This window comes from Alligator mississippiensis, chromosome 8, assembly GCF_030867095.1.
Source record: "Alligator mississippiensis isolate rAllMis1 chromosome 8, rAllMis1, whole genome shotgun sequence".
NCBI lineage: Eukaryota > Metazoa > Chordata > Crocodylia > Alligatoridae > Alligator > Alligator mississippiensis.
The window spans coordinates 66,846,866-66,863,820 of record NC_081831.1 but is presented as its reverse complement, the minus strand read 5'-3'; the positions used below and the strand labels follow the sequence as shown (position 1 = coordinate 66,863,820).

Here is a 16,955-nt window from a genome sequence, read left to right as displayed (position 1 = left end):
AAGTAACTGTAGAATTCAAGACACTCTGATATTTATCTTCCTAGATGGTGCCCTTGTCTAATTCAAGAAAACAAGCCTTATTTTCCAGTAGGTTCACTCCAGAGCCTACTTATTATGGGCTTCCTATTACTTTTCATGAGTGATGGTTCAGCCCCAAGAAGACTAAGGGAGGGTGTATTTGAGAAAGTTATGCCATTATAACAGCATGTGGCAGGAGCATGAAGTTATAGTGGTATAAAGTTGATTTATAATGGATGAGCATATTTGGCTTTCCAAACTGAAACAAACTATACTGGCATCAATGCTGTTATACAGATAGAGCTAACCTTAAAAATCAAGGGGGAAAATTTTCTCCTGGAGAATAAGCAGTTACAACACTATGGTGCTTCACTTTTATATTGGTGTAGGAAAAACAGCTCATTAAGCTTCAGGTGCTATTAGGCCCAATGTTCATGACATTTCTAACATACCCAGAAAATATATATGTAGGTCCACAAAGACTGACATCTTCTTAACTGTTAGTCCCATTGAAGACAAGTGAGGACTGCTCATTTAAAACCAAGCACCTGCCTGAGTCTCTACATGATCAGGGCCCTTGAGTTCTCTCCATGACAATACACCAGAGATAAACGGGCTGGTGTGCGTGTAGAGCCTTTAGAAAGGTTCCTCTGAACATGGCAAAGATTATACCGTGCTAGATCTATTACTGTTCATAAATGTTTATTATCAATAGGCAGCTGGAAATGTTACATCTGAAAAGGTAGAAACACCTTGAATTTCAATAGGCATACATTTCTTGGGAAAAAAGTAAATGCTTTTTATTTTTTGTCAGTTTACAATTAAGCTAAAAATACACATAAATAAATAGATTTATTATGTACATCATTTCTCTTCATTTGTACATGTGTCATGGTTGGGAATGGCATGGAGTTTGCACTGCTGACTGAAAATATGCAAGTAGAAAAGTAGATAAAACGAAGCAAGGGAGGGGTGTTTGTTTGCAAGGAGGCTACAACTGAGTGTCCAAATGTTGAGGCCCTCACTCAGTGTTACCTACGTATGATTCCTCCCATCTCTGCTGGGTATTTTGCCTGAAAAAGGTACATTATGATTTTGGATAAAACTTCAAAAAGCGAACTACTTTCTCAACCTCTTTTTTTTAAAGTCCTATGGGGTAAAATGCCATTAAAATAAATGTGCTCGAATTCCAAATCCTGTCTATGGTTAAGCCCTGGGCAGAGGCAATTTAGTATTTGAGTCAATGCAAAATGGAAGTGTGGCTGCAGAAGAAGCCTGTTTCCTTTAGACCTGCCATGTATGAAAACAGAATACTGAAATCTCAATCACAATCCTTGCCCTTTCCAACACCAGCTGGTTGCAATTCCCAAACTATATTCTATAAACCCAATTAACAGCTGATAGATGAAACTACACAGCCTACCACAAAGGAAGCCCCTTGCTTCAAAACAGCAACTTTAAAAATTCAAAAAGGCATATCCTTTGAATTCGGTTGCCTAAAGATTTCAGTGTTTTATTAGCTAATTTCTCTAGGAAAGATTGGCATCTCTTATGTCTGAATAATTACATCTTGTAGTTCAGTTCATGCTACCGATGTGAAGGTGGACAAACACACACACTGTTTACCAAAGGCGGTGTTTAAAGAGGATGGGAGCTGCTGTTTTAAATAGCTGCTCACCTTCACTATAGATTGATCTTTTGGAAGTTTTCTGGATATCGCTTTAAAGGTCACTTCTAACAAAAAGATTGTTCAAGCCACTTCATCAGGGTTTGTTTTGTCTTGTTAGTCTTTTTGGTTGGCTTTGCACACCTTAAGTCAAAGGAGAGAGCTTCCTGTGGAGTAAAAAGAAGTATCAAATGATCTGAAGATAAAGATCGTATTCCATTTCACCATATTTCAAATGCAGCTATAGATAAAAGGCTCTATCTTAAGAAGAATCCTTCCACATTATGACTTAGGACATTAATCATTCCTACAGGAAAAAAGTGCACGATGAATAAAAAGGAAAACTTTGTTTTAACCTTGTATGCCTCTCACTGTCTAAAATCAGGAAACGAGTGTAGCTCTTTCATAAAGAAAAACAAATCAAGCAAATAACGTGAAACGTGGACTAGTTTGCATGGAACAAAAAAGGTCCTTCTTAAGGTAAATGTGGCCTGGTGAGGCCACATCTGGAGTACTGTGTTTTGGTCCCCCCACTACGGAAACAATGTGGACATTAATAGGAGAGAGTCCAGTGAAGGGCAGTAAAAACAGTTCTGGGGCACATGATGGATGAGGGGAGGCTGAGGGACCTGGGCTTATTTAGTCTCCAGAAGAGAAGACTGACGGGGGGGGGGGGCGTTAATAGCAGCTGTAAACTACCTGAAGTGGGCGTCCAAAGAGGATGGAGCTGGACTGTTCTCAGTGGTGGCAGATGACAGAACAAGGAGCAATGGGCTCAGATTGCAGCAAGGGAAGGTTAGGTTAGATATGAGGAAAAACTTTCTCACTCAGAGGATAGTAAAGCACTGGAACAGGTTAGCCAGAGAGGTGGTAGAAACTCCATCCTTGGAGGTGTTTAAGACCTGGCTAGACAAAGCTTTGGCTGGGATGATCTAGTTGGGGATGGTCCTGTTTTGAGCAGGGGATTGGACTAGATGTGACCTCCTGAGGTTCCTTCCAGCCCTAATTTTCTATGACCCTATTATAGTATTGGAGTGTCAAGAAGCACATGTCCTATAGTCTTTCTATAGTCTACTATAGACTATTTTGGTAGTGCATTATTTTACAAGTCTCATTGCTGAGGTGGCTTATTCACTGTCATCTCACTGCTTCTAATTAATTTCTCCATTTTGCATTTGGGAGTTACAGGGTTTTTTTGGGATGTCTGTCTGCTTCAATATGCTTCAGTTGTCCTTCTCTGACATAAGGCTGCAGTACTCTAGTGATATTTTGAACCCCAGTCTTGCAAGTGGACAGAAGGGGTGGGTTGTTGTTGTTAAGCAATGCCTTTAATCCTTTCATTCCAAATGGTTCACAGGTTTGCCATGTGCTAAAATTAATCCATCCAAATAATTTTTAAAAGTAGTATTCGACAGTTTCCACATTTAACTGTAGACTAGAGAGTGGCCAACACGTGTCTTTGGAAATTAAGACTTTGGATCTGTACATTGCCTCCTTATTAAAATGTATATTGCTGATAATGGTAGTGTACTGTAACAACCCAACTGTTGGCTACAAGGGTGACTGACCCAATCATTTCACCAGAATTCAACTTTCTTTAGGTAATTTTACACAAGTAGTCCATTTTATTTATTTTTTTGCTTTTTTCTGGATTCTGGTCTGAGACCAGGAAAGTTGAAATACTGAAATTGTGCAAGGAGTTATCGCAAGAGGGCGATCAGCAGAGAATTCTAGAAAGCTCATGAAATAGTTGGTGGTCGTATAATTTTCCATGCTTCTCCAAAATGACTGCAAATGGCACCTTTTGTATTCTTCACCGTATAACACTCTGTTCGCTTCCTTTGAATTCATGGGGTGCCAATAGTGCAAGATGGTATGAAGGGCCAAATCTTATAACAACTGTCCACAAATTCCTGCTGCAAACAGAACTTTTCCCTGAGTAAGGCCCACAAAATTTGGATGCAAGATGAAGCCAAAGAAAAAAGTTATATAATCTATACTCATGTAAATCTATGTCAATGTTTGGGAGTAGGGAAGGAAAATAACTCCATTGGTTCAATACAATAGCTAGAGTACATTTCCAATGTGGTGAGGAGAGATTCAGAATCTGAGTCTACTCCAAAAGAGAGAGAGTGGAGATTTATCATTGACAATAGGAACAGGAGTGGGCTCCATTTACATGATAGCAGTGGGAGTAAAAGGCCTGTTTTCTTGCATACCTTGGTCTGGAATATCTCATCCCTAAATATACTGCAGAGAGGTTATGCAGCTCCCATAATAAATGGATATTCTCTTTCCTTTGGGTGCACTGCTATACGTGTTCCTATTGATTATGTGGGACACCTGCATGGCAACAATGGTGGTTTTCTGACTTGGATTCCCATTGCCAGCAATGGGGGGATATACTAATATCAAGAAGTTAATAATACATAGTAAAAGGTTTCCTATTCTTACTTCAGTTACCTGCCATGGATACATGCATCAATGGTAGGTTGTATCTGAAGCCCTCCTGACTTCTAGAAGTCTGGTGCATTAACCAATTTGAATCTCTTCAAAATGTAAGGTTTTATATTTATATTCTTATATATATATATATTTACTTAAATATTACAAGTCTTAATATGTACATTTCTTTGCTATTTCTGCTAAAAAGTATATTACATATACCATTAGAAAAAGAGGATGGGACACAAATAAATACAATAAAGTAACATTCAGGGTGAGACATAAATCCACAAAAGCAAAGATGTTCAGAGTTCAGGCTTCTAGGGCTCTCTGCTCTCATTACAAAGCAATTGCAGAAATCTCCCTAGATTCCCCTGTCTGGATAATCAAGCTATTTTCTACATTGAAAACTCTCACAATTGACGAAGATCAGTTCTTACCTGAATTAGTTGTAAGAAAATAAATGTAAATCCTACAGCTACTAATATCATTCACTTACTGTATATAGCGCCTTTAATCTGAGGAGCTGAAAGTGCTTACAAACGTTACCGATTAACTAAGCCTCCAATTACCAATTAACAACCCGCCCCCCCCTGCGAGGTAGGTAAGTATTATTATCCCTATTTTACAGATGGGGAAACTGAGGCATAAAGAGGCTAAGTGACTTGCCCAAGGTCACATAGTGAGTCAGTGGCAAAGCTGGGAATAGACCCAAGAATTTCCAACTCCGAATCCTGTGCTCTAACCACTTCATGTGCTTCCTATGTTAAGAGCACAGTAACAATTGTATGGATAGTCACATATCTACCAATGTGTGTGGAATTCATTTACAAAGAGAATAGTTTAAATCAGTCTGCAAAGATGCGTGTTAATGGACTTCCCTGTTTCCGAAAAGGGTTCCTTCATTTCTGACCTGAGTTCAGACAACTCTGAGTTTCCCTTGATGTACAGTACTGTATCTGTGTGTAACTTGGTAGTGTTGTGAGTGGTGATCCCTTATTGAATAGGTCACTTTAAAGGCTGATGAAATGATGGTACAGCTTGGAGGATGTGCAGTCATCCCATGTGAGAAGAAACCTGAAGATCTTTCAAACTAAAGGTTGAATAATCAGGGATTTTTTCATTCCCTTGCAAGTGTTATGGGTTGGTGTTGAAATACAAAGACTAACAGCAGCCAGGACAGGGCTGTGACTGTGGAACTAGCACTAACACACGGGTTCATCCCCAACCACGACTGTCCAAAGACGCAGCACCAAACCCTGCACTCGCATCTTTGTACGATCTGGAGGTAGATTAATTCTTTCACTGAAATATTTTTCAACCAAAATGTCTCTAACCAAGCCATTCGTTTTCTTGTGGAAAATTTCAGTTTGTTCAGAACATTTTCATTCTTTGAGGAACTGGAAACAAAAACTGTACTGAGCCAGTTTTAAAATACACGTTTCCAGTTCTGGTGACAATTTTTCATAGGAACTTTCAATTCTGATCCCCTTCTCCTGCCCTCACACCCAGGCAATTTCCTATAAATATGGCATTTTTTCAACCAGCTTTTATAAAACCCACAGATTTCAAAGGGGCCGTACACAAATAAAGAACTGAACAGAATTTAGTTATTTTGCCTAGGGAAGTCTTTTACTTCTTTACTCATATGTTTGCTTTAGAGTGAAAGGTTGGTATTAAATTGCCATGGATGGAGTTAACATCTGAGCCATAAAGAATCTCACAGAAGACCCAGGCCAAGTAGCCACGGCTACATTACATACGTCTCACCCTCAACATAACTTTAACATAGATTTTTGTGTAGGGTGTTAGCTAATGTGTTAAAATGTGTCTGTCAGATCCTATCTGGCAGAAGGCAGGGTAAATTTGAGATCAGAGATGCAAAGCATAAGCTTTCGTAAGCAGTGGAAACAGCATCTGATGAAGTAAACCCATTGTCTACGAAAAAGTATGCTCTGATTTAGTTGTGCATAAAGCGCACATCTAAATAAAGTGAAAACCTACCTTGCCTTCTGCCCGAATTCAGACTAATATAGCTAACGGCCTCTCAGTTCCTCTGTCATTTTATGGACAGAACAAAGGGAAAGTGCCTTTTGCATTCTGGTTGTGCACAAGTAGAAAGAGGCGACTGCATTACTTTGCCTTATGTTGGGACTTACTGACGTCAGATGATTGCATTTGAATGGCATGCTGCAATCAGGGCCAATAGCAGCATGCTCGCTGTCCTCCTGGATTTAAGTCTCCCACAATCAAAGTGATGTGAACCCTGATTGCAGCCCAGGCTCCTGATGTAATCTGTGTTGCCACCTCAGTATTGCTTTCATTCCTACTTGCCTTACATGAAAACACCACAAAGGCTGACTGGATCCATTCAGAATTAGGTTCATAAATTATAAAGTGATTAACAGATGCATCAAGTGATTTGCAACATTACTGTTACCTCCAATTAGTAGCTCTTTCAAATGCAGAAAAATGCTTTGTCAGGCTGGTTTGTGAGTTTTAGAGCATTCTTGTCTCAACCTGGGATTACTTCTACTGGAGTTACCTTCCATCTGTCCTCAACATCACCCTAATGCATAGCTAGGTCTGCAGGATGGGAGGCTGGCTTAGTTTATGACTAAGCAGCAGCCTACCTCTACTCTGGGATTTTGCACTGTTAGGTGCATGGAACCATGTCATTTCCCTCCCTTCCATTTTGCAGCCGAGTAAATACAGGTTCACAGACAGTGCTGAGCCCTTTGTCAGCACGAGAGCTGACAGCATCAGGGCTGTATTTTGTCCTCTGCTAGCTAGACTGATGCAGTCTGCAAGCAGGGAGTGAGGGTCTATTTCTACATTTGCACCATTGGCTCAGCCTGCTGCCAAACAAGGGTGGCCTCTATCCCCAAAGTCCTGTCCAAGACCTGTATTAAGCCTTTCCAGCAGCCTGAGGTGTTCATACCCATGAAATTGTTTTGTCCCATCAGCTGCCAAGTTCAGGTCTCTATCTGGAACAGTCTGACAGCTCTTGGGTCTGGGATCCAGGGTTGTGGTTTGGGCAAGGCTAAATATTTTATGCTTGGGCATTCAAGCATCTCTTCCAAGGGGAGTTTTCATCTCGAGAGTCCAGCCCAGAGAGCCTTGGTACCACTCAAGTTTTCAGCTCAAACATAAAAAGACTGGTAGCAGCAGGAGCCTCAGCCACTTTAAACATTAATAAATCCTTTCTCAACACACTTCCCAGCCCAATTCATGGCAACAGCTAATTCTGCCATGGTTGAGAGGCCAGGCAGTGTCAACTTCCATTCACTTCAGTAAGACCTGAGGGCACATAACACCTTGAAGGAGCAAAGCCATATATGCCCCTACTGAATTACCCAGTGACACTTTCCTTTAAGTGCATGTCCATAATAGATCACCTGGGCCCTCTTATACTTGATATACGAATAACGTGCTATATTGCATGCTGTCCTATATGCTGTGAACACCATTTCTGAGATGATTTACAATGCTACTGCTTCTTCAGCACCTATTTCCACCCTGATCCCTATAAGAAAGTGGCTGACGAATAATGGCAAGCCTGAGGGGGTCGCTGGCAACAGTCTACGTGTCAGCAAAAATGAAGAAAGTATGCATTGCTGCATTATCAGAATCACTGCTTATATCACATGCGTGTGGTACTGTCCATCAGCTCATCTTTCTAACGTTGTGAAGCTCTTTGGCATGAGGCAATGCTATTCTTTATGGTTTTGCAGTGCCTAGCACATTTTAGCCCTACTGGAAACAAACACCCTCTACTGCTGCATTCAGTTTGGCTGCAGCTAAAAAAGAAACTGCATGGGGTTGACCAGGCTGTGAAATACACTTCAGGCTGGTGTTGCTCTGGCTTGTTTTAAGGAATGCAGTTAATGAGAGCAGAGACGACAATCTTTCTTACAGGTTGGTAACACAACAGGAAAGCAGCTTCCTGCCTGAAAACACTGTCACTACCAGTTCTTCAGAATTTGTAGACAGCTAAAAGCTAATGCAGCAGTAGAGAGAGAGCATAACATTGAGGCATGAATTCCAACTACCTGTACAATTCAAGGGATTCAGATCTGGGGTTTGGTGCGACCTATTATGCAGATAGGAGCTCCTTGTAAAATTCAGACTGTATTTCAGATTGGATGTCAAGCACATGAAGGAGGATTTGGATCCTGGATGGTGCCTCCCTCCCGCCCATCCCTATGCAAAAACCAGTGAGTAGAGCAGCCGCTCCATTTCTCTTTCAGTGTTCAGTAGTAAGTAACTCTTCCCTCCTAGCATGCTGGTGGATTTCTAAATGTACCCGACAAATGAAATACAGTGACGAACTTATGCAAATCATAGAACTGAACGTGTAATGCTGATGGAGTGATAAATATATCTCATGTTAACAATAATTTACAGTAAGAATATAATATACAACCTGAAAAGAACCCACAGACTGCTGAAATAATCAGATATTGTATTGCTTAAATAAAAGAAAAAGGCCAGTTATAACTGGAAAACCCTTCTTACAGCTCTTCCAATTTGGTTCTCAGCCTCTGGTTAAGCTACTTTTCATCAGCTGGTACCGTTGATCAGTGACATAAGCAGATGGCCAAAATACTGGGAGGAATAGCAACAGTGCTAACCAGATGAAACTTGGAGAAAGAGAGCTGCTATTCAGGTCCTTTCCTCTGCCACCAGCATATCTGAGCCCTATGGGATCTGAAGACTCAGACCACATCAGTAAGGAAACCCTGTGGTTTAGAGAAAGCACATAAGAGGAGAGCATGGCAAATGGTAGGGAATGTCAGTCTGCACCTCTGCTGGTTTGTGTTGCACTTCCTTAAAATGAATGGCCAAAACAACTAAATAGTTCAGCTTTTGTGAGTATAAAAAGGCAAATAAAAATGTGGTAAAGGTGGCTATAAAATAGACCAAAATAATGAGAGTTTTATGCTTGTTTCTAGGGACTGAAAGGGAATCCTAACTCTGAATCATCTGTGATAGCAAACAGTTACAAATATTGAGCTATGGTCTATAGCAGGTTTTAATAGGTTTACTTATAACCGAGTTGTAACATGATCTTCCTGCCCATCTTTCCATTGGTTTATAAACAAGTCACAAGCATCTCCCCATGAGTCAAACACGTCCTCTGTTGAGTCTATAAGTTTGGAGTTAGAGGAACAAATACTGGAAGCACAGTGAAGGGAGCTGGTACAGACCATAGGGCATTCCTTGCTCTGTCCTGTATGTCTCGTGTTCCCACTATAGTCCACCTCATTGAGGTTAATTTCACTTTTGGAACAGTTCTCTTCTCTCTCTTTATCAATCTGAGAATATTTAATGTCCTGCCACATGTAATGTGGCTGAATAACTCCGTCTGAAATAGTGTACATAGGCTCTGAATTTGGCTCGGGGAGATGTCCATTCATCTTGGAGAACAGAAGGCCCAGTCTCTTGAAGGACTCTTTCTTGGAGCTTGAAAGCCTTTGAACTCTATTCCCATTTCGGACGAAGGAGCGCTTATTTATTCCATTGCTTTTTGGCTTCTCATCTGGAATGTCAATCCCAGACATAGTTTTAATGAGCGCTGACACATTAAAGTCTTTTTTTTTGTTGGCTATGCTGAAAGACACACTCTTGGCTTTGGCTTTTTCTCCAGCACCATCTTCATTTGCGTCATCCTTTTGGGAGACCTCTGTGCTGCTGGTGGAGTAACTCCTCCTCTGGGGTTTCCTGTTTCCCAGAAGGTCAAGAACTTCATAGCGAAAGCTAGAGATGTCCTGCTTTAATTCCTAAGAGAAGAGGGAAAATAAGTTACACATAGAAGCCGTATCCATGACATGAAAGCGTGACTGTATTCCACTGGAAGGAGCATCAAAGTTATGCAAATCGCTGATACCAAATCACAGTGTGCAAGAATACTAGCTAAATCTTTCATTATTCACTAACAGGAGGAAAGTTTTAGCAATTCTGAGAATTAGAGAGCGCTTTGCTAGAGTTTTATGCCTCTAATGGGGTTGAGACCAGCCCCCTTGATACTGAAAAAAAGAGGAATAATTGCTTTTCTAATGTGGTCACTTATACAAGTGAGAAACTACTCCTGAAATACACAAGTCAGAGAATTATTTTAGGTATGAAATGTTATTGTTCAGACTTATAGACAAAGACACATTCTTTGGTCTTCTTTCAACTTGGATTTAAACATGTGATGTTAGATAGCTCAACCTAATCAAAGACTTCAAAAATCCTGGTCAAGACAACACTCTTGTTCTTCAAGGTCACGTCTGTACTACCATCCTATTAAGTTAGGGATTGCTGCAGAGAAACAACCCCCATTTTCTCCTGCTCCTCATAATCCAAGGCTAGCAACACAGGCAACTTAGAGAAATCCTGAGTATTTGCCTCAGCCCTGCTCTCAAATTTTGCTGGGACAGAGTTTCCTACAGTGGGGAGACCATGTACTCAGGACCCCTCTAAATTTTCTACGCTATCTAACTGCCACAGTTGAGCATGTCTGGAGCAGGAGAGAGTGGATGGCACTTGTTTTTACATGGCAGTTCTAGGTTCAGCACAGAGGCAGTGTAGACATGGCCTGACATGTCTAAAGTACAGACATGCAAACCGGGCACATTAAACCCCACAGGGAACCTTGGGGGAACTCTGTGCGCCAGGAATGTACATGCACTTACAGATCATGCATGCTTAGCACAAATAATAATGAATGACTATTCATAAATATGAGGCATTGTAGCAGAGTGCTTAGGCTGTCTTGCTTTGGTTCCAGAGTCATGAGTTCAAGTTCTGCTCTAGACTCATGCCAAAGATTGCCCACAGTCAACCCAACTAAAATGGGTATCTGGTTTGGCCTAGGATGTCAAAGAGCTACATGTAATGCTGGCCCAATCACTCCCTTGTGTGCTGTTGGCTATAGAAACTGGTATGTCTTAACCATGCCTTCTCAATGCCTGATAAGCTTGGGGGAATTTGGTCATGAATAATTAACACTTTCTTCAATAGATCTCAAGTGTTTTGTAAAGGAAGTGACAACCTTGAGCAGGGTGATTTAAATTAAATCGATTTAAATCGCAATTTAAATCATTGGTCAGAAAGCCTCAGTTTAATCATTGCATTTTTTGTAGAAAACATTTTTGTTGTTTGATATCCTTTATTCATTTAACTTCTTGAAACTTTGCGCTTTTAGAGAGAGGTAAGGGCTTGACTGCAAAACTTGCAGACATAAGAGGGCTGATGGGTAGATAATCAGGTCTGTTATCTCTCATTTTCATATACTGCTGTTAACAAGGATGTTATCTCTGAAGACACCAATCCACATGCTGAGAACTGAATCTAGGCATCACAGAGATACTTAATGGGATTTTCTAGACTGAGCACCAAGTCTCATTGGGAAGACTGGTTTTCTTTAGAGGTGCACCAATACATTGGTCCTATATCGGATCGGCACTGATATAAGGAAAATTAACGGTATTGGCAATTGGCTTTTTTTGGCCGATGTGGATGATAATATCGTCGATAAATGCACACACCCACAGCGCAGCATGCAGATGGCCAGGAGCGCAGCCTGGTAGTGTGGAGAGCAGCCTGGTTCAGCTGGTAAGTCTGGTGTGGGTGAAGGGAAGCTGGGGGGCAGGGAAGGGGCAGATAGAGGCCCCAGCAGTGAGGAAGGGAATGGAGCAGAGGCAGGGGCAGGGGCAGGCATTGCCCAGCTGGGGTGGGGCGCAGGACAGAGCGTGAGCTCATCCAAGAGGCACAGGGAGGGGGGAGGCAGCTCCCACTTCTGCATGCACCCTGGGAGGTTATGGGGGATGTGTGCCCCTAGATCTGTGCACGGGGCTAGGGCAGGCTGCTGCTGTGGGCTGGGGATGGGGGCAGCGCCAAGCTCTCTCCTCCCTGCCCCCACACCTCCTGTCAAGCACTCTGCCCTGGCTGTGCAGTGCCTGCCCCAGCCCCTCCCTCACCGCAGGGGCCTCAATCTTCTCCCCCCCCCCATGCCTCTTCCCCCACAACAGACTTACCAGCCGGCCGCTGCTCTCCAAGATTGCCAGCTGCATATCAGCACTCAGATCGGAATTGGCCAATATGGCTCATTAAAAATTGGCCATCAGTATTGGCCCCAAATATCTCTGTTGGTGCAGCCCTAGTTTTCGTTAATCTTTATGAATCTATAGAGAAGCCTCAAGGAACCCCATAAGATTGGGCCCCTAATATAGTACATGGCCTGTTGTGATCCATTTATAAAACTTTTCTGAAAAGGTTACATGAATATATTGTCTTAGACAATATATAATTAGAAGTTATAGCCCCTGTTCCATGATATCTTTGAGCTTTAACATATCTTAAACTAAAACTATATATAGGTTTATTTTTTCAAAAAAAGCATCTTAAAAATAAAAAGAAATCATAGAATCATAGAATAATAGAAATTTAGGGTTGGAGGGGACCTCAGGAGGTCATCTAGATCAGTCACCTGCTCAAAGCAGGACCATCCCCAACTAGATCATCCCAGCCAAGCTTTTTAAAAAAATTAAAAATCTGTTTTGTTTTTTTAATCGTTGATTTTTATCCACCCTGAGAGCATAACAAAATGAATGACTATTGTAGGTAACTGTAATACAGAATTACCTTAAAATTTTCTTCAGTTAACCCCTCATTGGTTTTGGAATTTCTTATCATTGCTGCAACGTATCTTTTTACTAGATTTCTGATCACTTCCTGAAACATAAAACAACATTGAAGAGTTCAACTGCTAGCTGAGACCCATTGACTCATTCTCATTTTATCTCACTGTACTCTAACTCAGCAGCCTTCTTTACTCCACTCTCTACAGAGTTACTGATTGTTCCTTACTGGTGAAAATGGAACATGTTCTTTCAAATACGATGAACCTCGGTACAGCAATATGTATCGTGCAGCTTAAAAGCTCAGTGGTTAAGTGCTATAAGTCAATGTGTTATGCTAGTGTTATGTACAAATAACAAGGGCTGCGTGTAATGAGATTTCATTTCTCAGCTTCCTTTATTTTGTACATGATTTCAAGCCATTTAACCTCTGTCTCAGTTAATTAGTCAATGACTGTAAAACACTTTCAATATTACAAGTCTGATGTGTACGTGCAATATAGTCTGAAATTGCTAAAACAACTCATTTGGTTTTTTGTTTATAGCACATAGTGGAGTCATGGGCAGTACCAGAGAAAAAAATATGCATATGCTAAAGAACAGGCTAATTTTATAACTATATGTAGAGCCACATTAGCTGGTGTATGCATGTACTGTTTTCATTGAAGGAAGTAACTATTCAAGGGCATGCTCTGTCTTAAAGGGTAGGTTAAGGACTCCATCCTGCTAGGCTCCTTGAACATCCTACTGGCAGCTGAGGATGATCACCATTTTGCAGGATCAGGTGTTTCGGGACTAGTTTCATGTCCTTTTAGCTATTCAATTCAGTACAGATTTTTGTGAGAAGATGTTCATTTGTACAACATGCTCCCTTGTACCTGCATTTGTGTATCAACTTGTGTACTTACCTAAGCAAACTGCTATTTATTTACTACATTTATGTGCACAAGTATACATGTACAAATAGAGACATATTTTTCAGCAGATATATGATCACGTGTTTAGTAGATATGTTGCCTCAAAAGCATCTAAGTTTTCACACCTATAAATGGTGACAATGAACCCAAAAAGCATTTTATCTAGGAAAGTTAATTCAAGGTTAATTATTTACTGTGTAGTTTTTAAAGGTTGTATCTTCTTGGGGAACTTTGAAAATCTTAGCCTTAGTATTTGTGAACAGTACCATGAAGTTGAAAAGCAATGAGATCTACATCTTCAAAAGTGCCTACTGATTGTGGGTCCCTTATACCTGAGCTACCCAACTTCAGACATGTTGAAGAGGTCTGATTTTCAGAAATTGCGAAGCACTTGTCCTCTGAAAAATACATCACTCTAGGGTATTGGGTACTCAGAATCATCCATCACTCTTGGAAATGAGGTATAGTAAATCACATGGGCGGGGGGTGAGGAGGTGGTAAGTATTATTTTTTCCTTCCAAAGTGGTAACATAATGAATTAGATTGGATTTAAAAAGCTGGTATTTCTAAACACGAATTCATCCTTTTGCAGATGGAATCTGATGAATTCTTGAAGACAGGCAGGCTGAGATCAAATAAAAGCTGCAAGATTCTTAGCAGCAGGAGAAAACATTTCTCTTATCTGAGCTCTCCTTAGTAGAAGAAAAAAAATCCCACCTCTTTTTTGTGTTAAGTCTGGGAATCCATTGAGAAAAAAAAATCCCTAAATGTTTGACTTGTTGATCAGGATGTTTCTTCACCTCTCTCAGAAGGAGACCTGGCATGAAATCCTGACCCTGCTGAAGTCAAAGGGAATTTTGCCATTGACTTCAGTGGGAAGATGATTTCATCTCAGAAGCTTTTCTCTTTACTTGAAGAGAGAAAAGGCCTGTGGATGATTCCTGAGCCACACAGGCTGTTTGGAAGAAGCTGTGTGTATTTTTTTCTGTGGTAAGCAGAAACTTTTTGGAGCTCCTACACTTGGCAAAATATATCATAGGAACACAGCAGGTAAGTAGTCAAAAATCAAACAGGAGCAAATAATAGGCAAAAAAGACTTCAAGTACTGGAGTCTTTACCTGGTAATGTTGATTCTGGATCAGGTTGTCAGCGTGCCGTTCCTGAAATTAAAAAAAGTAAATGCACACTGTATGGATATCAGTTAAGTCATGTCTCCCAATCTCCCAATGGTGCTTAGGCTGCTGTAGTACAAGCAGTAGCCTCTTACCAGCCCCAGAAGAACTTTGGCCTCTGTAGCCTGAATTAATAAACAATACTCTGGAAAAATGAGACGTTAAGATGTTAGGCTCCTTACTGTAAATGTTTTTAGGTTTTCATGCCTCTTCTGTTCATCCTCAGAGTCCTTGCCGGGACACAGTCGATAATGAATCCACTTGCAAAGGTACCAGATTGACTTGGGACTTGGGATAATGTTAAAAGGAGGGGGCAGTGTGGCGCCTTCATCGAAGTAACTCATCCAGAGCTTGGTCCTTGCAAACTTCCACTCAATGTCTGCATGGTCCTGGGGGAGAGGGAAAAAGAGCATTATCAACTTCAGTCAAGCTGCATTGGAGGAAACACTGAGAAACACAGGGTACATATTAACATGGACACAAAGATAGCTGTATTAAGTCAGGCATGCTGAGGGGGATTCCACCTGACAATTGAGAAGCAAGATCAGTTCTTCTCTAGCCCTTGTTGCCAGTGCAATTTTAAAAATTACTTTGAAATGTATCAGAGTATAAAAATATTGACTCTTTAGGAATGGAGTGATTCCAGCATTCAGGGAAAAGTGTTTCAAATGTAGAAGTCTGACTTTATCAATAATTTATGGTTTGTGATGCCATTGTTGATGGTTTCACTGGCAGAGGATGAAGAGGAGGTGAGGGAAAAATCGTTATGCTACTTTTCCATCTGTGAGGGCATGAACACGCAGCGGAGGAAAATAACAAGATTGTCAACTCTAATTTTCTTAGGGTTATAATTTCTCATTCCCAAGTTTGCAAAAGTACTCATGAACTTGACTGGAAAGAAATCTTAAGCATTTTTTTAAAGCAACTATCAATTCAGCTTCTATAAAATTAAGATGAAATAAAATCAGTCATGACAAAAACAACACATTATCTTATGCCTCAGATTTTAAACCTTGACTATGCATCGTATTTTATGCAGGATTAAACACAAAATGCATTTATTTATTTACACATCATCACCGTGATAGTTTGCACTTCTCAGGGCTTTTCATTCAAAGAATTCCAAATATTCCATAAAGATGGATAAGTTATAAGCCCCATTTTACAGATGCATAGCAAGTGTTTCAGGTCACAATCAGGAACCATGGCCTGTTGTGCTAGGCTCTGCACTAACACACCATTGAAAGATGGTGTTTGTCACAAATAGCTTACAATCCAGCCCCTAAAATGTCTAACTTTAATCCATAGTAGAAGGAGACCCAGTTCTCAAAGAGATCTTCCCAGAACCACCCATCCTATCCTTTAAACAAGCACTGAACCTCGCCAACCTCATCACCAGAAACAAACATCCTACAGCCCAAAACACACTGAACGGATCCAGACCATGCGGGGTCAAGAAATGTAAAACCTGCCAACACATTTCCACCACCCCCACATTTACTACAGCCCACAACAGAACCATCACCGTTCCTGGATCTTATACCTGCACCTCCAGAAAGGAAATGTAATGTATCTCACCAGCGCACCAAATGCCCTGATGGAAAACATGTAGGAGAAACCAAACAACAACTGTGTACCAGAATGAACACACACTGAAAATCTATCAAAGACAAGAATACCCAATTACCGGTGGAGGCACATTTCTCACAAGAAAACCACTCTCTCTCCAATCTCTCAGTTCTAATCCTCAAAGGGAATTTAAAAAATACCCTTCACAGACAAGCCTATGCACTTCACTTCAACAATCTACTGGATACAAAAAATCATGGACTAAATATACACATTGGATTTATGACACATTATAACCTGCCTGACATCTGACTCCCCAGGTAAACCTTCCACTTTTTACCACCTATTCTCATTCCCTTCCCTCCCACCCTCCTGTAGTCATCCTCTGACTACAGCTACTTTCATTCCCTCTCCCCCCACCTGTCTCTCACCTACTGACCACCTCGATTTACATTTTAACTGACTGTCTTTCTTGCATAGGTCCTGGCCTCTGGCTGCCTTACCACTCCATCCAGGAAGAGCACAGACCACCTGCAGATGC

The 16,955-nt window shown here is 40.9% G+C and overlaps 1 protein-coding gene across 1 annotated transcript in view; it reads right to left on the bottom strand.

Annotated features, from left to right (window-relative positions):
* Window positions 1–703: 703 nt before the first annotated feature.
* Window positions 704–16,955, bottom strand: part of TRPC5 (transient receptor potential cation channel subfamily C member 5) — a 172,789-nt gene continuing 156,537 nt past the window's right edge. The window contains exons 8-11 of the mRNA XM_006262563.3: window positions 15,028–15,234; window positions 14,792–14,833; window positions 12,761–12,850; window positions 704–9,912 (exon numbers count right to left, since the gene is read on the bottom strand). Coding sequence (XP_006262625.1) covers window positions 9,178–9,912; window positions 12,761–12,850; window positions 14,792–14,833; window positions 15,028–15,234 — 1,074 coding nt within the window. The 3' untranslated portion in view covers window positions 704–9,177. The remainder of the gene's footprint in view (window positions 9,913–12,760; window positions 12,851–14,791; window positions 14,834–15,027; window positions 15,235–16,955) is intronic.